The sequence below is a fragment of the Enhydra lutris genome, unplaced genomic scaffold, assembly GCF_002288905.1.
Source record: "Enhydra lutris kenyoni isolate GAN:26980312 unplaced genomic scaffold, ASM228890v2 scaffoldscaffold9, whole genome shotgun sequence".
Taxonomy (NCBI): domain Eukaryota; kingdom Metazoa; phylum Chordata; class Mammalia; order Carnivora; family Mustelidae; genus Enhydra; species Enhydra lutris.
Window position 1 is genome coordinate 7442373 of NW_019154093.1, and position 27045 is coordinate 7469417.

The 27045-nt window shown below is 46.4% G+C and overlaps 3 protein-coding genes across 3 annotated transcripts in view; all 3 read left to right on the forward strand.

Moving 5' to 3' along the window:
• Positions 1-16450, forward strand: part of LOC111142870 (protein argonaute-3) — a 145738-nt gene extending 129288 nt beyond the window's left edge. Inside the window, exon 19 of the mRNA XM_022496241.1 lies at positions 16432-16450. Coding sequence (XP_022351949.1) covers positions 16432-16441 — 10 coding nt within the window. The 3' untranslated portion in view covers positions 16442-16450. The remainder of the gene's footprint in view (positions 1-16431) is intronic.
• LOC111142871 (tektin 2) lies at positions 15638-19659 on the forward strand. The gene is made up of 10 exons (XM_022496243.1): positions 15638-15671; positions 16429-16640; positions 16723-16848; positions 17048-17253; positions 17983-18126; positions 18208-18322; positions 18507-18614; positions 18729-18872; positions 19032-19111; positions 19278-19659. The coding sequence occupies exons 2-10, from the start codon at positions 16485-16487 to the stop codon at positions 19489-19491; spliced, it is 1293 nt and encodes a 430-aa protein (XP_022351951.1). The 5' UTR covers positions 15638-15671; positions 16429-16484; the 3' UTR covers positions 19492-19659.
• Positions 19589-25738, forward strand: LOC111143724 (ADP-ribosylhydrolase like 2). The gene is made up of 7 exons (XM_022497551.1): positions 19589-19625; positions 20063-20530; positions 22967-23063; positions 23332-23539; positions 23642-23826; positions 24167-24267; positions 24882-25738. The coding sequence occupies exons 1-7, from the start codon at positions 19589-19591 to the stop codon at positions 25172-25174; spliced, it is 1389 nt and encodes a 462-aa protein (XP_022353259.1). The 3' UTR covers positions 25175-25738.
• Positions 25739-27045: the final 1307 nt, after the last annotated feature.

Sequence of the window (27045 nt, forward strand, 5' to 3'; positions counted from 1 at the left end):
CTTCCTAGAAGAGTCTGGAAGGGATTCTAGTAGGAATGTACCAGGTGTTGTGGAAGGCACTTGATAAAGATTCATCTCTACCTTCTAGCATAGGGACTCCTAGCCTTCTAAAGACCCATACTAGTTCTCCAAACTAGGTTCTCTGATGACCCACCACTGCCTAATGTTTACTGGTATATTTTATAGTGAATTTTACTATGACAGACTTAGAGGAAATAAAACCTGATTTGCCATTCAGTAGAAATGGCTGACAGAGGATCTCAGTGTTTAAGGAAGAGGTCAACACTCAGAGTGCCGGTAACAGATGTGAAGTAATTAGATGGATTATAGGCCAGGAATTAAAGGAATTTGGTGTTTTCAGAGGCTAACATGAATTTGCCAAGGGTGGTGATTTTTATGAAATCCTTCAAGCTAACCACTTGGGTTCAGCTAGAGTATTTTGTAGTCTTGCTATTTCAAACTTGATAGAAATGTTTTGCCAAAAAGCTTAACTGATAACTCTGTATAATTTTTTTTTAATTTTATTTCTTTGTTTGACAGACAGAGATCACAAGTAGGCAGAGAGAGAGGGAGAAGCAGGCTCCCTGCTGAGCAGAGAGCCCGATGCGGGGCTCGATCCCAGGACCCTGGGACCATGACCCCTGGGACCATGACCCCTAGGACCATGACCCTAGCCGAAGGCAGAGGCTTTAATCCGCTGAGCCACCCAGGTGCCCCTATAATTTTTAATCGGTATCATTAAACCTGAATTAAATATTTGGTTAAGTCATCTCTTAGATGTTCTCCTATTGAGTATTTTTAAAAGACAGGTTGCTCCTGTCAGTAACTTTCTACTTAAGTTATCTTTTGTGAGTTATCAGTCAAGCTGCAAAAAAGACATCATTGGCTTGGCATCTTTATTTTGCCTTTTTTATCCATATAAAGTTTTAATCCTTTTCATTCTCTTTGAGAATTCATGGATGTCTTAAAGCTTCAATAATAAGAGTTGGGAGACTTTATATATATCAAGTGAGGTCTCCCTGAGTGGCAGTATAACCCTGACTCTAGAGTCTGTCTTTATTTTCCTATATCCCTCCCATTTGATCATATAAAGCACTTTCATGATTCTATAGGAGTCAAAACAAATAAGCCAAGAATAGATGAGTAAAATCAGTACAGAAATGTGAAAGAGTTTTCTCCAAAAAATCTTAAAAAAAAAAAAATTTCTGCTTGTACTAAGAACATTCTTGATCAGTGACGGTGTTAGAAATGATACCATGATTAGTGAAACCTAAGCTGACTCTCAGGAGGAAAAAAAATCTCTTTCCCCCCTCACTCCCTTTCTCTTTCTATAGATATCTCAAAGGGAAAAAATATTTTTTGACTTTTTCCTACTTTTAAAAATGGTACATTTCAGTTTATGACTTTTTTTTTAACTAATGTATAATGGTCAAGGCTTGTGCTAATACTATCTACTGCTAGTTGAATTTTATTTTTCTTTACCCAGCAAAGATAGTACTCTAGATTTTTACAGTGTTCATTAAACCTCAAGAATCTAATGTTCTTAAAGTATGAAAACTAAATATTTTAATTTGAATTAAAAACAGAAAGATAATAAATTTAATATGGAAGATTGAGATTTACCAGTAAGAAGCTCACAAAATTAAGATTCTGTTAAGTGATCTGTCCAGCCATTGGTCTCCCTTCCTTTTTGAAATCAATGTCTGAAGTAACCAAAACCTAATGTATCTATGTTAGGGTCTCAGTAAAGCAAAGATGTTCTTCAGGGTAGAGCTGAATTAAATTTTTAAATCATTTTTTAAAGCAAGGCGGTTTTTAGAAAGTGCCTTTTCAGAAGATGGTGCTGTAGATTTTTATTTTTCAAATAGCGTGAGACTAAAAATTTAAAAGATAAATTATTTTAGAACTCCAAGAGTGTGACAGTTTCATATAAATAATGTTATTTGTTGTCCTGAATCTGGTCCAAGGGAACCAAGTAAAGGTTTTATTCAGTAAAGCATCTAGGTAAATGCTCACCAAATGAATTTTGTAGGTTTGAAAAATAAATTTTTAACAGAATTAACCCTTTCAGTTCTCAGCTTTGTTGAAGGTAATCTGTAAGGCACATAAAACAGCAAATCTGCTAAACTTTCTAACAAGAGTATAAGTATGATAGCAAGTGCCCAAAGGGAAAGGTAACTTGCCAGGGAATTATATGTCATAGGCTACCTTTCTTTTTTTCTTTATCTTTTTTCTTTTCTTTTCTTTTCTTTTTTTTTTTTTTTTCAGCATAGATTGACCCTTCTGTAAATATCTATTGGTATCTTTTTCTAATTAATATTTATTAAAGACTGCTTATATATAAAAGGAGAGCCAAATCATCATGGAAATTAGTGTAAGAGAAAAAATAAAGTGATTTTTATCTCTTTCTTTAGGGAAATTCGCTTTTTTAGACACCAAGAAATATTTTAAGTGATTGTCTCTTTTTCTACCGGGGGTCGGGGGGAGACTGTGAAAAATGATGACAGTGCATCTAAAAGGGTATGGTCAGTTAATTAGAAATGCAACATGCAAAATTGGGCCTTGGAGGAAATAAGCAATATGAAGGGTAATAGCAGAACCATTCATACTTAATAGAAATGTAGCAATCTACCAGAAAGCAGTTCTCCCCTGGACTGTTTACTCCACTAGTACTAGTAAACAGCAGTAAATGATCACCTAACCAGTTCTTTTTGTGAATTTGGTGAGCATTTCTCCAGAAAAGAATAGACTAAAAACAAAAAACACCACACCTCAGTTACCTTGTATGCTGCATTATGTAATAATGATAGTAAAATTATATCGATTGTTTGGAGTGTACTGTGTCTGTTTGCAAATATACGTGCACATTAAACGTTTTCATTTTTTATAATGTCTTAATAGCAATTATGAGTTTATTTTTAATATTAATTTTTCTATTGTGATGTTTATATTTATTGGCAATTTGTGTGCAACTTTTATATTTTGCTTAGATGTTGGTTTTAAGGTATTTTATTTTTATAGATATTTCTAGCTTTTCCTCTTTCTTTGTAATATTAGCAAAGATTAAGATGGATGTTAATATACCAACCAAACTACTAATTCCATAAAGTCTAGAGTTTGGATTTTTACCAATAAACCGTTAACACTATTTTTTAACTTAGAATACTTAGTGTTGTTTATATAGTGGGCATTAAAGACAGTCTTTAGACAGATTTCTAAATGTGGAGGGGAGATGGGGCTTTTCTATAAGTTAGATTTCTTTCCCTTAAGTAGCAAACTAACACTAACAGATTGGATTTATTTTACCTGATCTGCAGTTTTGGGGCAGCTTGTCAAATAAATGATTGTTACATTTCTTTTTTTAATTTGAACTACATTGAAGCTATTTAAATAGTCACATTATCTGGCATTAGGATTATGATTTTTTAATAGGCCTGGGAAACAAGTAACAATTGATTCCAGAAGTCACTGATAATTGACTTTGAAATGAGATTTCCTCCCCACACCCATAGTTCTGTTAAATGAAAGATTTGCTACCCCGATCATTTCCATAGCATAAAAGTTGACTCAGCCCTGAGCATCAGTGAAGAAACAGAATCGAAGTGGTTAGGTAGAAAAGCAGATAGACTGAGTAATACAGTATTTCAGTTAATTAAAAATCTAACTAAGTAATAATTTATTAATGCAAATTAATTCAGAAGACAGTGAAAAGTTTTGATTATAGAATATTAATTTCAAGCAAATATGGTCACTCCGGTTTCATAGTGGATAAGATTATTTGCATTACAATGCACACTGACTTTTTAACAAAGGCACGTGAAAAGAGTGAGTTCTCTTAAGTAAAATATTTCCATAGTATTTTTACATTGTAAATTTGCTTGGAAAGCCACTTTTCTTTTAATCTCTTAAATTCTTTTAAGAATTTAAAAGATAAATTTTATCCCATCCTCTGAGTTTTAAATTCTAAATTATTGGGCTCAGTGTATGACATTTTGCTGTACCATGTTCTTTCCACTCGGGGTAAATGAGAAAGTTTGAAGTAATTACAATTAAGAAAATGTTATTTTATGTTATGTAAAATTTTATAATTTAAAGTGAATCCATATATGAGTTCCTATAGCCATTAGTCATTTTTTTCTGCATTTTTGCCAGTTATAGTATTTTTTTTTAATTATGTACTATTCTCAGCTACTTCCTGCACCCCTACATTAAGTATTAATTGAAGACTGGTACTCTGGTTATAGGAATTTGTCACTACTAAATATGTTTCAAGCAGTCAAGATATATTTTTGTTGCAAGTATATGCCACCTCTTGAGGATATTTATTGTGCTTATAACATTAATAGTTTTATTCATTATGTTTCAACATTGTACGAGGTTGACAGGCATGTAATTCTTTTTTTTTTTTTTTTTTTTTTTTTTTTTTTGGCATGTAATTCTTGTAGCCTGACATTTTTAAGGCAGCCTGCAGTGGAAAAAGTAATCCTTTATTTTTTTTTTTCCCTTCTGAAAATTCATAGGAACCTGACACATGGAGCTTATTTTGCTCTTTTAACTGTTGGCTCCATAAATCAAAGTACCTGGCATCAGTACTGAATTACCACAGTGAAGTACTTAGTGACATGTTCCTGTTTCTAGTCCACCTCCTAAGAAAGAAATATGTGTGCAGTAAGTAATAATTATCCCTAAAAAGAACTGTCGTGAACAGTCCTATATGAGTGGAAAACAGATGGGTGTGTTGGTATTAGAACTTCGCTGGTTTTGGTTTTATTATTTCCAAAAATTAACTGCGTTCACATCTCTGATTTGTATGTTTGAAGTTTAACAGGCTGTGGCCAGAGACTAGAGAAGGAGATTACTCTGGTATTTAATGCCTGAAACTTTCCATCCTTATTTAGTCCATGCTTTAATTGGAAGAATAAATGAAATTCCTTAGTTTGGCCCCTTAATAATATTTTTAGAACCAAATGAGGAAAAACTCTACCAAATGTTGCAGATGTGACTATCTTTATTCTAAGAACCTATGGGAACAGGAGGTCTTTGTAAAGAAATGGACTGGTGGGACTGTGAGAGGTGGGTAGTGAGGGGATGTAGGAAAGGCTTCTTCGCTGGGATCCTCAGATACTTCACAGCTGTGTTGTATTTGCCTAGTTCTTGAACCACGTTGTAGAAGAGGGACTTGCTCTGAACCTACAGAAGGGACCTGAGGAGAGTTCTCTGTAACCTAAATATATTTTCTGCTGTTGTCCCAGACCTAGAGCTGCATCTCTTCTCATTAAGTTAGAGAAGTCTTGGAAGTTGCTTCTGAATTATAACAAAGCAACTAAATGAAATATTTACCCTTAAATAGAGTCATGGCATTGCTACTGACATGGCTTTTCCCTTCAAGCAGGACCTTTCCAGACAAGGTAGACTTTCCTATAAAGAAAATGTTTCTGGTGAAAGATTTGGGGAAAACACAGATACATTGTAATGAAGGGGAAATCTTGCCTAACGTAGTTCAGCCAGTTAACGCATACAGTTTGGACCCAGGTTGCTTAACAAGAGGAAGCTTTGGTTTTGGTAGCAACAGACTTGGATCTCCAATGGTAATTAACTTGCAAATATTTCCATTTCAAAGAAAGGGAGTGATCTCATACTATGGAGCATGACCCTGCGATTGTGCACGTTCTCATTTTCTAACTCAAACACCAGGAATAGTAAGCACTGTGAGAAATTTTCTAATAGTTTGTCCCTAAAAGAAGATTCTTAGACTGTTTTCCAAGAGCTTTCTCATTTCGTAACCCAGGGTGCAACCCCTTTCTCCTCTTTAAAAAAAAAAAAGAAGAAAAGAAAAAGGATTTAAAGGTCATTTATACAGAATTCCACTAAAAATAATAGTCTTTAAAATATTGGGGAGAGGAGGAGCACACACAAGTTATAGTTTAATTGAGAGACTATCTGAGCACTATTTTCATGTTTGGGTTCTAGTTTTTCTTTTGAACATACCTTTCTTTAATTTGCTTGAGTGCCATCATTCTGTTTTGTGATATAATCGATGTTTTTGCCATTTATGAATTGTGCAGTTCTTCTCTCCGCACTCTGACCCGTCTTCTCTCTCTCTCTCTCTCTCTCTCTCTCTCTCTCAAAAATAAAAGGGAGGGATAAAGCAAAAAAAGAAATACAGTGGGAATCGTAGGAATGTAACTTTAGTTTGCAGATGGAAAGAAACCCTAACTGTTCAGTAAAAAGAATGAAAGTGTTAATGGCACAGATATTATCTGTAGCCGTAAAATTTTTTACTAACTAGACAGTGATAAAGTGAATGATATAGGAAATATACTAAAGTGATAAATTATTCTTGAAAGTAATATTTCAGCCTTCTGTAACAGAGATCCCCATATTCTTAAGGCGAATTAATGTAGCTTCTGGTTTTAATGAATCAGACCGATTTAACTTTTAAATGTTTGTGATTTTTATTCTGACACATCTTCAATATATAAAAATTATATTGGATGAACACTTGACTGCTCCTTTCTCCTCCTTTACGTATTGATATATTCAGACTTCAGTTACATAGATGTATCTCTCATATGCCTCTTAGTGTGTTGCACAGTTCTATATAAAAAACTTTAACACAACGCAATTCCTAGTCAAGCCTGAGCTATAAAGGAGAAAGTATAAGGTGTTTTGGAATGCAGGAACTTTTTAAAAGACCACAACTGGGAAAAGACTTGGAAAATGTGTTGCCTTTGAGAGTAGAGAGGGCTCTAAACATGAGCCAGAGACTTGGGAGTTTAGTTAGAGCTCGGCCACTAATTTGCTCAGTCCTTAGGCAATCTCCTCCATCTCTCCAGGTCTAGTTTCTCCTTGTAAAACGGTAGTGATAATGCCTGCCCTCACCTACCTCACAAAGTTCTAAGAATTGGATAATGTTTGTGACAGTGCTTGAGTTCTCCAAAGGAAGAGTTTTCAGAAGTTCAAGATCATAGAAGAATATTGTACAAAGGGTTCATTTCTGGTTTGCCTCTATGAAAGTATCTTCAATAACCATGGATCATTTTATCAAACAGGTATAAGAGAAACTTAGGCCTTATCCTGGTATGATGTGCACTTACAAACGTATACTGTTTATTTCTCCCCTGCCAGATACCCAGGCTGAATTTTTCTTTATAATAATCCTGGGCAAAAGTGTCACTTCAAAAACCAAACTCCTTGTAGTGGTGCTATGGCAGCTACGATTGTATTTTGAATTAGTGTGGTAAAACCATCAGATAATCAGAAATTAACTTTGCCTTTGCTTTGCCTTCAGGCATTTTTGCTACATGTTGGCATCAGAGGCTGGTGGTGTACAACCAGATAGTCATCCCTTTGTTTCTTGTCAGATTTTTGGTACCTCTTTTTGGAGTAGAGGCTTAGTTTTTAAGAAGGAAAGTGTACTTATTTCATTCATCACTTCGCAGAGTTGAATCTTGCTTTCCAATCACCATGTATCTGTAAAAGTTTTTCTCCATTTTAATTCAGTGATTGGTGCCTGATCCAATTATCTTTACAGATCATTGGTAGAACCGTCATATTTTGACAGACTTACCCATTTTTCTGGAGGGAAGGGGCTCCTGTTTGGGAAGTAACAAACGGTACATCACCACAGGTTGTGTAAGCTATTCCTTTTTTGCAACAGACAAGCCTGGTTTTTTTTTGTTTGTTTGTTTGTTTTTCACTTGTTAAGAAAAAAGGATGCATTTTAGGTACACAGGGTATGGATGCATTCAACACTTACTTTTGATCAATAGATATTGACCTCCTTGTTGCGGCCGTTGGGCTTTTCCCAGCTTATCACTAACATGAGTGGTATCTGTCTTTGTTTTAAAGGGTGATGAGAATTACAGGTACTGAAAGTGAAAAGTTGGGTAGATTCCGGCTTAGAAAATGAACAAAAAGTCCCATCTTGCTGAGTGAGATAGCTAAGAACATTGATACATCAGGAATACTTTTAATGAAGCAATTTTTGCTGTAATGTGTCACTTAAATGTCTCTCTTCAGTTATGGACCCATAAAAGTATTACTGTATCTTGTGAGTAAAGATCATTCTTGTGGACTAGTATATGGATGCATTCCTAGGCTGTGGGAAGCAGTAGGGTGGGTGGGTGTGTGTGTGTGTGTGTGTGTGTGTGTGTAAACTTTGTTTATAACACTGTGTACTACATAAATTTATATAGAAAAAATAATGTGTTTCTTTTGTGTTTGGGGGACTAAAACTGTAATATAACCATTCCAGTGTAATCTGACAACTCACTCAAGAGAACATTTATATTACACACAAATGCATACCCTTAAAGCATTGCTAACTGCTCCCACTTTAGATAATTGCTGCTTTTTTTAAACCCTAAGTAATGGAGGAGGAAATAGCACTCTTTTTAAAGGGGCTTTTCTGAAAAGTTAAATGTAAATATAGGACATGTGGGGAGGGTGGGACCACCTGCAAATGTCCTGCAGATGGACAAATAATAGCCTTTTAAAATTTTACTTTTTAACCATCTTGACCGTGTGTGCCTATTTGTATTGCAGATGTGAACTATTTTTGAGGGTTGATATCCGTATGTTTTAAAACTGAATTATTACATAAAATCAGAGTAACCTCTTTCTCCATCCTCCTTTTCCACACTATTCTTGCCAAATATTTCCGCTGAAACCAAGGTTCAGCATGGTAAAATGATGGACTCTCAAACCTCCTTCCTCATCTTCCCCATCCTGTCGTACACCTGGTCTGGCCTTATATTTTTGTTGTCTTTTTCATAAGTTAGATCAATTTACTGTAGTAATATAAAGACTGCAGAATCTCAAAATGTTTATAAGCCTTTCTTTGTTAATGTTTGGGTTACACAGTAACATCAATTAAAACATTGGGGTCGGAGTTTATAATACACTGTGTGACCAGATAAGACCTTGAATGATAAGAACCTTGACTGCCACGTTTTATTAAGAGGAAGGTGGAGGTCGGAGCAAACTACGATATGTATGTAATCCGTGTGTAATTAGAAACACCAAATGCCGAATTCTATCACTGTGTACTTGGGGGTCAGGCTTTGGATTTGGTTGTCATTTTAATTCCTTGAAGACTATATGTAATTAGGATGGGCAGAAGGCAAATAAAGTTTTTAAACAAAAGTGCTTTTTTCAGTAATTAAAGTTTGGTAGCAAATTTTCTACTTTCAGTTAAGTTACCTTCCCCCAAGAAATTACTACAAAATACTTAGGGTTGAGATTGAGAATCTTGAAGATGCTTTTTAAGCAGTTCAGTCACTTATAATATTTTATGTTAAAGAAATTGTCATAATTCTTCCTGAGCCAAACTGTCACTAAAATGTCCTGTGACAGAACCAGTACTCTTTTTTCTGCCATTATGCATATTGGAAGGGTTCTGTGTTGTATTTGTTTTTAATCCTTAATTTAAAAAAAAATAATGGTTTTAGTGTTGCTTAGCTTCAGTTGGAAGTGTAAATTTCACTAATAATTGCAATAAAAAGAAAAGCTTTGCTCCAGACTTTGTATTGTGTGGTCATCATTACAGCTCTTCTGGCTCAGGTACAGGGAGCCAGTGGGTGTGGGGGAAAGGGTCATGAAGTCCTGGCTTCAAACCCTGATTGCATGACACTCTGGACAAGTTCCTTGATGCTTCTAAGCCTCAGTTTCCTCCACTAAAAGAAGATAATAGTAAGGCTATTGGGACATTAAACGAGATCATCTCATTGAGGATGTGCTCCTTCCCTGGAGGTAGCTCACTACTTGGAAGCAGTCCAGTTTAGTGGGTAGAGGGTGTGACCCTTGATCCTCAGGTTCATGGGTTCAAGCCCCACATTGGGCACAGAGCTTTAAAGAAAAAAGAAGAAAAACTTGTCCCTTCATAATTTCCACTAAGCCTATTGATGTCTTCCAGAACATCCCTTCCTGCTAACATGTATTTCTCACCCAGTCTTCTCCCAGCTATGTGTCCCCAGACTCTAACCCTAACAGTATAGATTGTGATCTTGTTACCAACACTAAACAGAATCAGTCAGCTTACTAACAAATGCTTTTGGGTGGTGGTGGTTTTTTAAATATATGTGTCAGTTGATAAGTTTGACAATTGAAGAGAATCACCCTAATGTCAGTCTTGGCCTACTAACTACACTGGTATAGAAAAATTCCCAAAAAATCAGTAATTATACCCAAGTACGTACAGTTAAATGGGGAAAATACATATAACAATGACTCTGAGGCCATGCTCTGAAAAATCACAGAGGCTATCATGTAACATAGGTGAGTACAGAAAAGCAGCGTAATTAATCAAGGCACACCTCAATCAGCCTACTCCTCTTATTGATTAGGAAGACATGAACAGAACAGAACAAATCAATTACATTGGCACTCACCTGCTTGAAGCTTTCTTCATAGAAAAGGGTGCTCAGAGCACTACACCTAAGTGCAGAAATAAAGTGGCAGTCCAAAGTAAAATCCCAGTGGGGTTTTGCTTTTTTGGGAGGGGGCGGCCATACCTCTTGAACTCGTGGTTTCCGTCAGGATCATTCTGTCTCTGATCATCTGACAGATTCTTCATGGCTGCTGAGACTTGCATACCTTGCAGATGCTTTTAGAAAATTAATTAGGTTCATCTGTCAATACCAGGAAAGGTCATGATCATTTGTACAATATTTGCTAGATGCTTTTCTCTTAAAGAGGACTGAAATCTTTAGCCTTATCTGTAGGACAAAGATGATTGTTTTTCTATCTTCCATCACTTTTGTTGCTTCTACAATTTTCACAGTTTCTAAAATCTTTGTGATGCCTTTATACAGCAGCACTTCTCTCATATTTGTCTCTATTAAAATATTTTCTGGTAAGATTAATGCTTGAATTCAAAATGTGTTTATAATTATAAACAAAACAGACACTTTAGAGGTATAGGATTATGAAGCCTAATATGACATCTGATTCTCATATGAAACAAAATTGTTAACAGACTTTTTTGCAAAGTGATTTAGAAATAGCCTGAAAGTACTTGAAACTTATAAATGTACAGTATTACTGCCTTTAATCTTGTTAAATGGAATTTGCACATTATCTTGCAAAAACCAATACCAAAACAGAACATAGGAGTAGTTTTTGTTTGGGGGACAATTTTTTTGGTACCCCAGGTGGGACCATAGGAATAGTTTTGATGCTGCCCCAGACAGGATTTCAGTAACCACTGTCAGTCAGACACAATTCAAAACATTCTTTGTATTTTATGGAAATGTAACATTAAGTTTGTTTAACCATCTTTATATATTTTGTGAGTTGAATTTTTCTAATTTATTTTTGTACTTTCATATAAAGATTTTAGATTATAAAAGTTAAGATTATAAAGGATTATAAAAGGGTGGTATCCCTTTGAATAGTATCCTTAAAAATCTAGTAAGCGGTGCTATCTAAACCTTTAAGGCCTTTTAGTTTGATTAATTTAAAAATCTGCATAAAAGGGTGCCTGGGTGGCTCAGTGGGTTAAGCCTCTGCCTTCGGCTCAGGTCATGATCTCAGGGTCCTGGGATCGAGCCCTGCAATGGGCTCTCTGCTCGGCGAGGAGCCTGCTCCCCTCCCCCCCTTCTACCTGCATCTCTGCCTGCTTGTGATCTCTCTCTCTCTGTCAAATAAATAAATAAATAGAATCTTTAAAAAAAAAAAAGTTCAGTTTGGTATTTCTGCCTATTAGATAAAACTAATATTTTTGCATGCTACTAAATAAGAAAGGATGAACGAAATTGTTCATCCTGTTAATTGTCTTTACACCCATTTTCCTGTTAGATTTAAAAAGAAAACAACCTCAAGTCAACACCAAAATGGGAACTGCTATTTTGTTAGAGATTAGCCCCTTGCAAGAAAAAACAGGAAAAGATAATTTATGTGAAGTCTCTCCAGAAAAAAGGAAGTTAACAATCAGGGAGAGATTATAGTCTGGTAATCAGTTAGTTTATGTTTGCAATGGTCAAACAGCAAAGTAGCAAACCTCATTAGCAAATTCTTGGGCAAGAATACTAAGTCATACTGTATTTGCCTCTGGGGATTGGAATTGCGTTCTTCAGAAAGATACTTAGGCTTCAGAAGACAACACACAGGGATGCCTGGGTGGTTCAGTTGGTTAAACCTCTGCCTTTGGCTCAGGTCATGATCTCAGGGTCCTGTGATCCAGTCCTGTTTTGGGCTACTTGCTCAGTGGGGAGCCTGCTTCTCCCTCTGCCTGCTGCTCCTCCCCCTGCTTGTGTGCTCTCTCTCTGACAAATAAAATCTTAAAGAAAAAAAAAGACAACACACAAAGTTGGCTGAGCAAAATACACCTCCAGGAGAGGCAATATAGTTATCCTCGGTAGCTAGATGTGGGGTACCTTATTAAGGTATTATTTTTCACATTAGAATAAGATCAGCTGACCAACTAACAGAATACTTTGAAACATTGTTCTGACTGAATAGAAGTTGTACTTCTCTGAGTATCTGAATCATTGGAATTCACTAAATTATGTAATCTCTGACACTTACAGGGAGGAGAAAATTGAGAACAGAGAAGATACATATTATCATACTTCACAGATTTTGGGAGAAAATGGCTGCTTGTTGCCAAAGCACTCCATGTCTCCTGTGGCTAAATCTCAATCACTTAAAAAAAAAAAAAAAAAAAAAAAAAGGTTACGAGTTCTCATTCTTTCATGTTTTTTTTTTTCTTCACATTTTTTCACATTTTAAGAAATGTCTCGCTTCACTGTCTATATTTCTAGACTCCTTTAAAGCCGATGAGAAAAAAAAAAAAAAAAAAAAAAAAACGAGAATGCTGAATGGATACTTAGGTTCTTTAACTCTGAAGACAAAAAAAGCAGCCAACTGAAGAAACCACAACTAGACCCGTGCCGTCAAGATCATTATCTTCCTCTGTATAATGTTCAAGCAACACGTGGCTGCTTTAGCTATGAGCACCTGTCCCAGGATAATGCATACATTAAACAGAAAAATGATGTATATTTCTGGGGCAAACAGAGTAACCCACTGCATGAATATTGTGCATATGTCCTGTTGGAGGATCCCTTTGAGCATATGGGGCTCTTTTTATATAAGTCCACATTTGACCAGATGTCACCACAATCACAAAAGACAGAGCTAAAGCTGCCCACAAGTTTTTGTTAAAAATACATTTTCTATTTCATTTCCATAAATACACAAGTCCACCAATAAGAGCCAAAAATATCCCCAGCTTGAAGGGGTTGGGGTAATCTGTAGGGGGTCTGATGCTGATGGTGGTCTCTCTTAGTTCTCTCAGCTACCCATCCAGCCATCTGCTCAGCTGTGATAGCCCTTCCCTCCAAATGGTCAAGGTCATCTGACATAAATTTCCTCTTAGCAGAGAAGTGAAGGACACTTGGAACTGACATCAACTGGTGTGTCTGAAAGGCCTCGGGGCTTTCATAGTAATCCATCATCACAAAAAATACCTTGTTGGTGAATGCGCTGGAATGCTGCCAGGAATTTGTCAAGATCTGAAATTCTTCAGCCACACTTTTGCATATTTTTAAAAGATTTTATTTGTTTCAGCGAGAGAGCGAGGGAAAGCACAGAAGGAGAGTGAGACGGAGAAGCAGACTCCCCACTAAGCAGAGAGGCCAAGGTGGGGCTCCATCCCAGGACCACGAGATCATGACCCTGAAGGCAGAGGCTTAACCCACTGAGCTACTCAGGCATCCAGGCATTTTTGCATATTACACATGATCTAAACTTCTTCAGTGGTAAATATCACAATAACAGAGACGTTTCTTGGTGTTTCTGTTAAAAAAATGATAGAACACGGCATCACTAGTTCTTATCACTCTGTTTTTCTTGGTCCAATCCATCAGCTGCCTGATGTTTTCTTCTAATATCTTCTTCCCCTGGCCAGGATGTGCAGGAACGTCATGAGTGGTGAACACCAAGCCCACCACCATAGCCACAGATACATGCCAAAGCCACCACCATTCTGCCGTATTTATTTACTGCTCTGTTATAAAATGTTTCAAGGGCACCTGGGTGGCTCAGTGGGTTAGGCCTCTGCCTTCGGCTGGGGTCATGACCCCAAGGTCCTGGGATCGAGCCCCCTATTTTAGAGAGAAGGCAGCACTTAGTTAATGTGACGCTGGGCACGTTCCTCCCTTCTCTCACGGGTAAGACCACCTCCTACGTTCCGCACGGTCCTCACAAGAGGCCCAGGCCAGCCTGCGGGAAAGAGCGGTCCTCTCGGTTTCCAGAGCCACCACTAGAGGCAGTGTGGAGTCGTCACCTAGAGAAGGTGGGACCTGGCTTCCCATCCCTGCCTTTCCGCACCGCCAGTCTCTTCAGTTGCCCGCGAAAAAGGGGATAGTGCCTACCTCTCCTATTAGTTATGAACATTAAATCTTAACATCTCCCAAGGCCTCGAAAAGTACTGGCATGGTTGAGTTCTGTCTCGTCCTCTTAAAAAAAAAAAAATGGTTTGGCGGAGCCTGGGTGGCTCAGTCGGGCTCAGGTCATTATTTCAAGTTATGAGATCCACCTGCCATCCGGCTCCCGGCTCCCGGCTTAGTGCCTACACTGCTTCGCTCCCTCTCCCTCTTGCCCTCCCTAATCGTGCTGCCTTCTCTCTAAAATAAAAAAATCTTAAAAAAAAAAAGTTTAGATTTTGTATAGATTGTGAAATCACTATATTATACACCTGAAACTAACAGAACTCTTTATGTAGTGGAATTAAAATAAAACACTTAAAACAAGGGGCGCCTGGGTGGCTCAGTGGGTTAAGCCTCTGCCTTCGGCTCAGGTCATGATCTCAGGGTCTTGGGATCCAGTCGCGCATGGGGCTCTCTGCTCAGCAGGGAGCCTGCTTCCTCCTCTCTGTCTACTTGTGATTTCTGTCTGTCAAATAAATAAATAATCTTAAAAAAAAAAAAACTTAAAACAAGGGGAAAAAAAAAAAAAGGCTGGATTTTGAGCTTTGCTTCTAACACCCCTTACCTCGCTGGGGAATGTGGCCCCTCCAAAAGCAAGCCTCATTCCTTCTGTGCCATCAGGCAGATGGATGCAAATGTTGGGCAAGACAGGACCAAGGGATGTGTTCAATCATGTTAAATACATATACATATCTGGAAGGATATCTGCTGAGTAGTGAGCCTGAGCGGGACATTACTTTTCCTATGTATTACGCATTTGTTTTTAACCTTGTCGATGCATAACTTCTATCAAAATACAAATGTTTAGGGGCGCCTGGGTGGCTCAGTGGGTTAAAGCCTCTACCTTCGGCTCAGGTCATGATCCCAGGGTTCTGGGATCGAGCCCCGCATCGGGCTCTCCGCTCAGCGGGGAGCCTGCTTTCTCCTCACTCTCTCTGCCTGCTTCTCTGCCTACTTGTGATCTCCATCTGTCAAATAAATAAAATCTTAAAAAAAAAAAAATGTTTAACATGTACATGGAGTGAAGGCGACACCTCGATGCGCTCCTCCTCTGGCCCCCTCGGGGCGCCCCGCGGCCTTCCTACCCCTTGGGCCTCCGGACCCTGCGGCCGCTGCCGCGCACTTGCCAAACCAAACACCAGGCGGAGGGAACGCGCGGCGGAGCGCGGGTGCCTAGCAACCGGGGGCGCCGAACAGAGGAGCTGGGGACGCAGAGCGGAAGTGCGAGCGGGGCTGGAGGTGAGAGGAAGAGAAGAGCGGGGAGGTGGTGGGCTCTCGCCCAAGCCGAGCTCCCTCCTTCTCCCCTTCCTCCTCCTTTCTCGGCGCCTGCGGCGGGGTATTAATTCAAAGATGAGAGGAGGGCTGGGCTGGGACCTAGACGGACCCCATTTCCTCCCAGTGGGGACCCTTACACACCTGCCCCTCCTCCCCCACAGAGGGCAGAGGGAGGACGACCAAATGGGCAGGAAGCCAACCCCCCCCCCCACAACTCCCTAGTGCCAACCCATATACCCTGCAAAACTAGCTCGTTCTCTTCCTGGAGAACAGGGCTCCTTCTCTTAGATCCTCAGGGTCCTGGCCCAAAGCTGGGGCGAACAAAGAAAAGACGTTTCCACAAGACTTGGTTGCTGGAAGTAGGGGTGGAAGCTGGATTAAGGGCTATTTTTCCTGCTAAGCGCCCCAACCCCCAGCCCCACTAAGGGCTTGGCAACACACACACACACACACACACACAAGCCCAATGGACTCCACTGTTCCCTTTCACCTGTTCCAGGACCAGCAGGGTCCAGGAGTTTGTGTCTGTGGATGGATGGGGGGCAGGAAACCTAGTGGACACCTCTCACAAAGCTAAGTAAAGCCAAGGCTGTTCCCGAGCCAGCTTCCTGCAGGAAGGGGCTGGGAGCAAAATGGACAGGAGCATGTACTTTGGAGGGGGTTTTTGATCTAGGACAGTATCTCCCGAGTGGCCTCCTGCAGCCTTGTTTTCCCTCTCCAGCAGAGGTGGGTGACTGGAACAGGCCTCAGGTGTTCTGACCCCTCAACCCCTGCGCCATGGCCACACTGAGCGTCAAGCCCAGTCAGCGCTTCCGGTTGCCGGACTGGCACACCAACAGCCACCTGCTGTCCACCAACGCCGAGCGGCAGCGAGATGCTTCGCACCAGATCCGCCAGGAGGCCCGGGTCCTTTGCAATGAGACCAACAACCAGGTTGGAGGCCAGAGCCCTACTGGGTGGGCAGAGGAAGAGCCCCAACCCCGCACCTTCTTTATCCGGCTTTGTCTCTTCCCAGACCATTTGGGATGAACATGACAATAGGACTCGACTGGCAGAGAGGATTGATACTGTCAACCGTTGGAAGGAGATGCTGGACAAGTGTCTGACAGATTTAGATGCTGAGATCGACGCCCTGACCCAGGCAGGGAGCCGGGGCAGGGAGCTGGGAGACCCCGCGGCCAGGACCTCCCCACCCTCCCCACTTCAGGGTCCGCACACCCTTGACGGGGGTGTTGGGTGGCATGTCCACTGAGTCACTCACCGGCCCCTCTGTAAAGTGGGGATGAGATCTGCTTCCCAGGGGATGGCCACACGAGTGTCCCGTGCTCTCTCTTTTCTAGATGAAAGAGTCGGCAGAGCAAAACCTGCAGGCCAAGAACCTGCCTCTGGATGTAGCAATTGAGTGCCTGACCTTGAGGGACAGTCGGCGTGACATTGATGTGGTGAAGGACCCCGTGGAGGAAGAGCTGCACAAAGAGGTGGAGGTCATTGATGCCACCAAGAAGGCCTTGCAACAGAAGATTAGCCAGGCCTTCGAGAAGCTCTGGTAAGGGAGATCTATCATCTCCACGTTCACCTGTACTTGAAATCTGCATGTCTGTCTTTCTTTCTTTCTTTCTTTTTTCTGTAAGATTTTTAAATCTATGTGTTTGAGAGAAAGAGAGAGAGCAAGGGGAGGAACAGAGGGAGAAAGACAAGTGGACTCCGGGCTGAGCGCAGAGCCCAACGTGGGGCTCGATTCCACAACCCTGAGATCATGACCTGAGCAGAAAGAAATTGAGAGTCAGACTCTTAAGCGACGGAGCCACCCAGGCGTCCCAAGGCTGCATGTCTTCCACGTGAAACATGTATTATGGGTAATGAGCAGCGGGCTCTCGGGCTCCCTTCTGACCCTGCCGTGCCCATCACGGAAATCACCGACTGACTATAGCTCCCACCGCCTGGACGCGGTCTCAGAACACTTCCCACCGCCCTGCTTTAGGCAGCCATTAACAGCTGACTGGGAGCAGGAGAGATGAAGCCCATTTGTCACCACCCCTGGGTACCCTCTCGTGAGTGTGTATGTGTGAGTCCGCACATGCATGTGCACCCCCAGGGGCGTGTGCAGGCAGGCAGGGGTCCGCATTCTGTCTGCAGGGCGCTCCTCCAGCTCTGCCAGTTTTTGTCTCCACGGTCACCCCAGCTGGCCCAGCCCCCAGTGTCCCTTCAGGACCACGGGGGCTGTGTCCTGGGGCCTTGGCGGAATGGTCCCTGATCGAGTCTGTTCCCTCCCCAGCCTCCTGCAGGAAGTCCGACAGCAGCTCAGCTCTGACCATCGGGACAAAATGGAGACACTGGACATTGACAGAGGCTGCCTCTCTCTCAACCTCAAGTCCCCAAACATCTCTCTGAAGGTCAATCCCACACGTGTCCCGAATGGGTAAGAAGTGTTTCACTCGGTTTCTTCTCCCCGCCTCACAGCCCATACTCTTCTGAGCCCAGTGTTTCCTGCTGCTCGCAGCTCCTCCACCCTCCAGCAATGGGACGACTTCAGCCAGTTCAACAAGAGCCGTGCAGAGGCTGAGATGAAAGGGGCCATAGAGCTGAGGGAGGCTATCGCCCTAACCATTGCCGAGGTGACCGACCACTCCCACACCCTGCTCTTCCAGGGCCGGCTGGTGGCCCGAGCGGTCCCGGTGGCCACGTGGTGTCCCACCACACACACACACACACACACACACACACACCCCAACTTGAGCGATTTCCTCAGATGGCCCCAGGCTTACAGCCTCCCCTTGGCCTGCCTATCCTGTCCTTCAGACCAACAATGAACTCGAAGCCCAGAGGGTGGCCACAGAATTTGCCTTCAGGAAGCGGCTGCGGGAGATGGAGAAATTGTACAGTGAGCTCAGGTGGCAGGAGAAGAATGTGAGCCTTCTCGGTTTTGTCCTTGGGCCCCGGGGTTCCTCCTGTGGGATGAGAGCCGGGGTTCAGCTGGTGGGTAGGCTCAGCTGGTGGAGACCAGTCACTCTGTCCCTGCAGACCTTGGAGGAGATCGCCGAGCTGCAGGAGGACATCCGGCACCTGGAGGAGGATCTGCGCCGAAAGTTACAGAACCTGAAGCTATGCCATACCCGGCTAGAGTCCAGAACTTACCGGCCCAATGTGGAACTCTGCCGGGACCAGGTGCGAGGGTACCCCTGTGGGGCACTGCCCCCCTCTAAGGCTTCTTCTGGATCACCCCCCCCCCAGCACATATCCCTGGAGAAGCAGGGGTGCTGGTGGAGGGCAGTATCCAAGCCCATAGACTGACCTGGACCTCCCAATGCACCCCTTTGCCTCTAGGCACAGTATGGCCTCACTGACGAGGTTCACCAATTAGAGGCAACCATCGCTGCCCTGAAGCAGAAGCTGGCGCAAGCCCAGTAAGTTTGGGGAGTGGGCAGGGGGCGTAGGGAGACACCTCCCACCCATGGGGCCTTTTGCAGCCTGCTGGCTTCCCTGGTGTCTTTCTTCCTGAAGGCCAGTGAGTTTGGCCTTGACCTCTCCTCATGGGACAGGGGTGATAGGTTGTTCATGCCTCCTCCCCAGGGATGCTCTGGATGCTCTCTACAAGCACCTGGCCCGGCTGCAGGCTGACATCGACTGCAAGGCCAACTCCATGCTGCTGGACACCAAGTGCATGGACACCCGCAGGAAGCTGACTGTGCCTGCAGAGAAGTTTGTGCCCGAGGTGGACACCTTCACCCGAACCACAAACCGCACCCTGAGTCCGCTCAAAACCTGCCAGCTGGAGCTGGTCTAGTCTTGAGGGGCTGAGGGATAAGGGAAGGGTATGTGGGGAGATGGAAGAGGGAGGGGGATGGAGAGAATGAATCTAATAAATGTGGTTCTCAGTCCAAATGCCTTTTTGCTATCCCTGCACACAGTCAGCGGGGAGTGAGAGGGCTCTTGGCCCTGCTGTGTATGGAGGGGCGAAGTTGGGGAACATCATTCCTCAAGCTCTATGTTCTAAATCTGAGTCCTTCCCTCCTCCCTCCTCAGGGAACCCCTCTCTGGGCCAGGCTGACATTCCCCTGGGCTCTAGCACCATGAGCTCTCATCAGCTCAGCCCCAGCTGGACCCTTGCCTGCTCTCTTGATGCCTAGGGGAAGCCCAGGGGAAGTGGGGTAGGCTAGGATCACAGTGGGAGGGCTTGGGGGTGGGGACCCAGGCCTGAGGGAGCCAAGAGCTGGGACAGCAGTGGGAAGGTGGGCTTGGAGCAGGCCACAAGGAGCAGGGGTGGGGGTAGGGTGGAGACAGTGGCCTCAAGGGCAGGGCTGCCAGGGTACGATGGTCTGGCTCTGGGCCCTCCTCTCGCCTCGGGGACTCTTCAGTGGCCATCCCGCCCATCTGTGAGCCATTTACAAGTGGGGAGAATGGGGCTAAAGCAGAGGCCGGGCCCAAGCCAGTGCTGCAGGACTTGGGAGCTGCAGCTCCGGGCCGCTGGGCGGCGCTGTGGGTGCGGAGAGGTGCCGCGGCTCCGGGCCGCTGGGCGGTGCTATGGGGCCGGCGGGGGGGCGGGCGTTGTCGAGCGGCGCGCGCCGGACGTACCGGAAGTGGCGACTGCTCCGCGCGGATGGCGGCGGCGGCGGCGGCAGCGGCGGCGATGACGGCTTCGGGCTGCGCGGGGGCTGGGGCGGCCCGCTCCCTCTCCCGCTTCCGAGGCTGCCTGGCCGGCGCGCTGCTCGGGGACTGCGTGGGCTCCTTCTACGAGGCGCACGACACCGTCACCCTGACGTCAGTCCTGCGTCACGTCCAGAGCCTGGAGCCGGACCCGGGCTCGCCGGGGAGCGCGCGGACAGGTGGGCGGGGCCGGGTGCACGTGGGGACGCGTTGGCCGGGGTCCCCGGGGGCCTCGGGACAGGAGGGACAAGCCTCGGAGGTGAAGCTGCCCGGAGCTACCAGGGCCGGGTCTGGAGGAGCCGCGGACAGCTCGGACTCAGCACGTCAGAGTCCGAGTCCCAGCTTCTCTCTCGCCTGGAGCGTTCCCCGGTGCCGGGCCTGGCAAGCCGGTCCTTCCAGCCGTGCAAGCCGGCAGCCTGTGCGTCTTTCCCCTGCATTGCGCCTGGTCCACCCTGTGCACCACCAGTCCATTCTCCACGCAGCAGGGAGTGATCTCGAAAGAGACGTGACGGACCTCCCCCGCCGGAAGCTTTGCCGTGATTTTCCCTTACTCTCAGCATAGACCAAATTCTCTAACATGTCCTACCTGGTCGGCCCTCGCCTGAGTCCCTGTTTCACCTTCAGCCACCCTTGGCTTTGTGTTCTGCGCTCAGCTGCTCTTACACCAGCTTGCTCTCCTCCAGATCTTTGCAGTGCTGTCCCTTGTATATAAAGCCAGTCTCCTCCCCTTGCGCAGCCAGGTCCTCACCCAAATCTCTGAGGTCAAGGGGAGGATGTTTCTTGGAGAGCATGTAGAATAGTAAGAAGAAGGGGCCAAGCTTGGAACCCTGGAGGAGCAAAAGGAGCTAGACTTGGAAAGGGTTTGATGAGAGCTGAAGCAGGTGGGTAGGATAGCAACAAAACCTGGGAGAATTTCAGGATGGTCACTGTGTCATGCTACAGAGAGGTTAAGGAGAGGGAAGTCTGGGTTTTAAAAACCATTTCAGTAGAATGTTGAAACCTGGAAGTAAGGTGTCGGTGGGTTTAGGAGGAAGTAGAGAAAGGAAATAGAGTAGATGGTATGATGAGGAGAAACCAGAGCTGTGGTTGAGGCAAAGACAGGATGGAGGGATGGTTTTTAATTTCATCTTTGCTTTGATGTTAAGATGAAGGAAAAACATTTTAGGTGTTTTAGAACCTTTTGGATGCAAGTAGCAGAAAACTCAGCTCATAATGGCCTAAGCAAATGGAGAATGCGTTGGCTGGCATAACTGAGAAGTTCTGAGGTAGGTCTGGCTTCAGGTGGAGCTGAATCCAGGGGCTCAAGCCACGTCCTTAAGACCCAGCTCCCCTCCTTATTCAGATCCCTGTTCTGATAGGTTGGCTTCACTCGCTCTGGCAGACCCTCCGCATGGGGTGGCCCCAGCAGCTTCAGCAGAGGAAGAGTCTGTCTGCAGCAGCCCCAGCAGAAATCCCAGACCACATCTCTTCAGCCTGGCTTGGCCATCTGTCCATCCCTGAACAAACGAGTAGGGTGTGCTGAGGAGGCTAGTGGTGGTGTGAACCTTATGCCCCAGTCACATGGGCTGAGAAGGGTAGAGATGTGGCTCCCTGGGAAGCAGAGTGCAGGGACCAAACGAAGAGAGCATGAGTGCTACTCCACCACACAGGAAGAGGTGGAGGGGAGAGGAGAGGAGGGGAAGGAAGAACAAGTTCACTGGGAAACTGGGCTGGGTGGACTGGAAGAGAAACTCACTTGGTCAAGAGGTAACAGGAGAGTGTAGCTGTGGGTTGGAGGCCTGTCGGGCCCTCTTCCTAGTGAAGCCAGGATGGGAGCCCTCTAAAGAGTGAAGAGGGGAAAAAGAAAGAGTGAACGGGAGTAAGTGGGGCTGGGGGCTTGCAGTACACAGAGAGGAGTGGGAGTGGGGTGGGGGCTTGCTAGGGAGTGTGCTTCCTTCTCTGTAGCCGTCTCTTCCTTCAATAAAACCAAGTGCCACCGGTCCCTTGCTGGCTACCAGCCTACTCGGGACGTCTTCGTAGGAGCAGCGTTGCTGTGTCAGAAGTGCCAGAGCAGTAGTCCCGGGCATCCAGAAGAAGGAGCGGGGTTTGAGGGAGGGTCCCAGACTCCAAGGTTGGTTCTGGGGATGTGGAGGGAAGTGGTGGGATATAAAAGGAAGGGCTTCGAAGGCCAAGGCAGTGAATTTGGCCTAATCCTGAAAGCAACAGACAGCAATTTTGAGCAGGAGAGAGATGAGGAAAGGGAATTCTGCTTTTAGGAAGAGTTGTCTGGCTGCACATACAGGCTGGGTCGGAGGTTGGGTGTGCTGCAGGAGAGCTATGGTCATAGCAGTCAGAGGGGAGCAGAAGATTTGCCTTCAGAAATCAGAAGGTTGTCGTAACTGACTCGGAATAAAGAATTGCTGAGAATCCCAAGGCCTGGAGCCCAGGAAACTGGGCGGAGGAGAAAGAGGGAGGTTTGGTCAGTAGAGTATGCACCTCAGTCTCAGGGTCATGAGTTCAAGCCCCACATTGGGTATAGAGTTTACTTTAAAAAAAAAAAAATAGCGGGGGGCCAGAGCCCCCACCTTCAAGCCCTGCAGCACGGTCTCACCCCCACCCCCACCCTGTCCCTGCAGAAGTATTGTACTACACAGACGACACGGCCATGGCCAGGGCCCTGGTGCAGTCCCTGCTGGCCAAGGAGGCCTTCGACGAGGTGGACATGGCTCACAGGTGAGGGGGGCGGACCTGGGGGGAGGCAAAGCAGGTGGGCTGAGCATCTGCACTTCTTGGCCAGAGCGATGCTGCAGGTGGGCGCTGGGGCCCCAGCTCTCGGCATGACGCTGGCACTGCGTGGCTTCCCAGAGCAGAACCGACTGCACCGGGAGTATGGGCCTCAGTCCCTAAGGCTTCCTCTTTTCCCAGGCCAGCCAGAGCTCTCCTCTCCCAGCCCTGACACATGTTTTTTCAACCCTCATCCTGTCTCCCTTCTCTCTCCTAGATTTGCTCAGGAGTACAAGAAAGAGCCCGACCGGGGTTACGGCGCTGGAGTGATCACTGTCTTCAAGAAGCTCCTGAGCCCCAAGTGCCGTGACGTCTTTGAGCCTGCCCGGGCCCAGTTTCACGGAAAAGGCTCCTATGGCAACGGGGGTGCCATGCGGGTGGCCGGCATATCCCTGGCCTATAGCAGTGTCCAGGATGTGCAGAAGGTAGTCCAGGCGGGCCGGCTGCTGGGCGTTCCCCTCCCTCCCTCCTCTCTGCAGCCCGGGTTCTGTGACAGCCCGTCTTTGCTCCCACTGCCTCTGCCCTAGTTTGCCCGGCTCTCAGCCCAGCTGACACACGCCTCCTCCCTGGGTTACAACGGTGCCATCCTGCAGGCCCTGGCTGTGCACCTGGCTTTGCAGGGGGAGTCGTCGAGTGAGCATTTCCTCGAACAACTCCTGGGCCACATGGAAGAGCTGGAGAGTGACGCCCAGTCTCTCTCAGATGCCAGGGAGTGAGTATGTGGGAGGGAGGCAGGCTGGAAGGGCGTTTGGGGGTGTGCCTGCCTTGTGGGGTCCTCTGGCATTGCCACAGGCTGAAACCTTTTTTTTTAATTGCAGACTTTTAGGAGGGGTGGGAGGAGCCCCTTTGCCTTGACTCCACGTCAAGGCTCTTAGGGTACCAGAGACTGGGACGAGCAGCTCATCCCCAGCGCTCTCCTACTTCTTGTCAGGACACCTGTGCTGGGTGTTGGTCTGATCACCTCCCACCTCCCCCTCCCACACCTCTTACCCGGCCTCCCATCTCCACCCTGCTGGCTCCGACTTCCCTGAAACCTCGCCCCTGACCCACAGGTTGGGCATGGAGGAGCGTCCCTACTCCAGCCGACTGAAGAAGATCGGCGCTCTTCTAGAGCAGGACTCTGTCACCAGAGAGGAGGTGGTGTCTGAGCTAGGTGGGTAGACCGTCACACCCATCATCCTCGGCTAGCCCTGGGCTTAGGGACAGATGGGAGCCGGGAGGCCCACCTGCTGTCCCATTTCTTGCCCGAGGCTGTGGAGACAGCAGAGCCCGCGCTGTGCCATCCTTGGCAGGGCTGGGAACACATGCCTCGTTGCTGGGGTTAACTCTGGGGCTGCCGCGCCACCAGCCTGGCCGCTGAGCACCCCCGGAGTGCCAGGTGGCCCTTAGTTTTTACAGTTGATGTTGATAAGCGGTACTTGTTTAGAGAGCAGCTGTACTGTGTTCTGGGCCCCACATGGAACACTCTCCCTGTGGCCCATTTCACCCCCACACCAGCCCAGAGAGTTGCTGCCTTTATTCCCTCTCTGCCCGAGGAGTCAGATCCCAGAAACCAGAATCTCAGCCATGAGGGAACTTGCGTGGTTCCCATGCTAGCAGGAGGGAGAGCCAGGATTTGAACCTGGGTAGTCTAAGTCTAGAGCCTGTGGTCTGAATCATAGCCCAGCTTGAAGCTGAGAGTATTGACTTAGGGTGAGTGGTGGAAAGATGGCTGGGGACATAGAGGGTGGAGGAATGTGGGGTCCCCATGTGCTGGCTTCCCTGCAGGCAATGGCATTGCTGCTTTTGAATCTGTGCCCACTGCCATCTACTGCTTCCTGCGCTGCATGGAGCCTGACCCCGAGATCCCCTCTGCCTTCAACAGCCTCCAAAGGACTCTTATCTATTCCATCTCGCTCGGGGGGGACACAGACACCATTGCTACCATGGCTGGGGCCATTGCTGGGGCCTACTATGGGATGGAACAGGTGCCAGAGAGCTGGCAGCAAAGTTGTGAGGGCTATGAGGAGACAGATGTCCTGGCCCAGAGCCTGCACCGTCTCTTCCAGAAGAGTCCATGAGGGCCTCAGCTGCCGGGACTCCGCCGTGTCCAGCCGGCCCAGCTGCAGCTCAGACTGGAGATGCTGCGGTTCCTTGGGCACGGTCCGTGCCTCCGTCATCCTGCAGTGGGGCGGAGCACACGGCTGGGCCGGGGTCCTGGGGGAGGTGATCAGACAGCGAGTGGAGGACTGGTACCTCCCTGGTGCTGGGTTCCGGGCTCGCTGCCGAGCCTGGGGCCTTCCCGGCTCCCTGGGCAGAGGGGAGGGATTAGGACAGGTTTTATTTTGGAAGGGTACCCGTGGCATTTTCCTGTCTTACCCAAGACGTGGGATTCCGGGGGGTGGGGCGGGGGCAGAAATGATCGGCAGCGGTGCTGCTACTTCTTGTTGAGATGTGGCCAGTCTGCCAGAAAGCACGGCTCTGGCTGGGTGGAGCCCTGGGCAATAGTATGTTCACGTGGGTCGGGGAAACCAGCCCTGGCGTCCAGCTGATCTAGATGCACACCTGGCCCTTGGCTGTCAATGGGGCGTGTCAGCAGCTTCTGGTGGGAGTCACAGCAATAAAACAGTTTTTGGTAAATCCTGCCACTGGTGCCCATGTTTCTCCTTGGCCCTGAATGAATTTCCTCCCCCCCTGTACCCCCGTGACCTTTTCAGGCCACGTACCTCTTCATCTGTTCTACTGGGAGCCAGTAAGTGAAGGGTGTGGGGTTTTGGGGCAGATCCCTCCAGTTCTTCCAAATGGCTGTGCTGTTCAGCCAGGAAGGGCAGAGTGGGCATGTTTTAGTGCTTTTTCCTGTTGGAGATCATTCAGAGTGACCCAGGCAGTGGGCAGAACAAGCCAGATGTCCCTGTTCTCGGGGGCTGACTTCTTTATAGGCTGTTCCCCAAATAGGACCCACGTCCAGCTGGCCAAAGAGCAGGACCCCAGTAGGAGGGGGCAAAGGGCACCCCCTCCTACCAGACTGCCAACCCTCAGGTGAGGAGGGTGCATCGAGTTGGTGTCCTAGGTGGACTGAAGGATGTGGGCCTGTCTTTATCTTGAGCCCCAGTCAGAGGCCTTGGCTTGAAAGGAAGTTTTACACACCATTTGTTTTGAAGAAAAGAAAATCGAAAGGGAGAAGACCCCTCCGCTCCAACTAGGGATGTTCTCCAGTTACCATTTCAGGCTCAGTGGAGAGAGAAGCATGCGAAGTCCGAGGACTGATGGGCAGGTCTGCTTTCAGCTGAGATGGTGTCCTGCCAGGCTGGGGCAAACCACGGGGCTTTTCAGAGCTTGGATTGTTTCAAGTTTGCTGCCCCCATTCCTTGAGCCAGGGACAGATCTTTATTGCTGAGCAGAGCAGGCTGTGGGCAGGTGATTTCTGCCATGGACAGCCCCCCCACCCCGAGTCTGGCCTTCAGCAGTGGGCCTGGCACTGGCCCCCACCCTCAAGATCAAAGATTCATGATTTCATTCATAATTTCTATCAAATGTTGAAACTTGGTCCCTGGGACCCTGAGCCAGCTGTCATGCTCCACTACCCCGAGAGCTCGCAGGAATGTTCCAGGGAAGCTCGGAGCATCTCCCCCAGCTCCAATAACTGGCTTGCTTTGATTGCTTAAAATGCCTCTTGGCATTTCCGTGGTGCAGAGGCTGGGCAGCCTAGGATCACGGAGCATTTTCTGACATGGCGACAGTAGCCCGGCTGGGGGGCCTGGGGAGCAACACATGCTCCTTGAGAGAAGGCACAGAGCAAGAGCCCCAGAGGCTTGAGACCCCCTGCACCGCTCCAGGTCCGCACGGCGCTGTTCGTACAACAGGCTTTACTGGGGTTGTGTCAGTGCAGTCAACACTGCTGTTGCTCTTTTCCAAAAGAAGCCCCACCCCCTTTTTTGATTCCCAAGTGCAT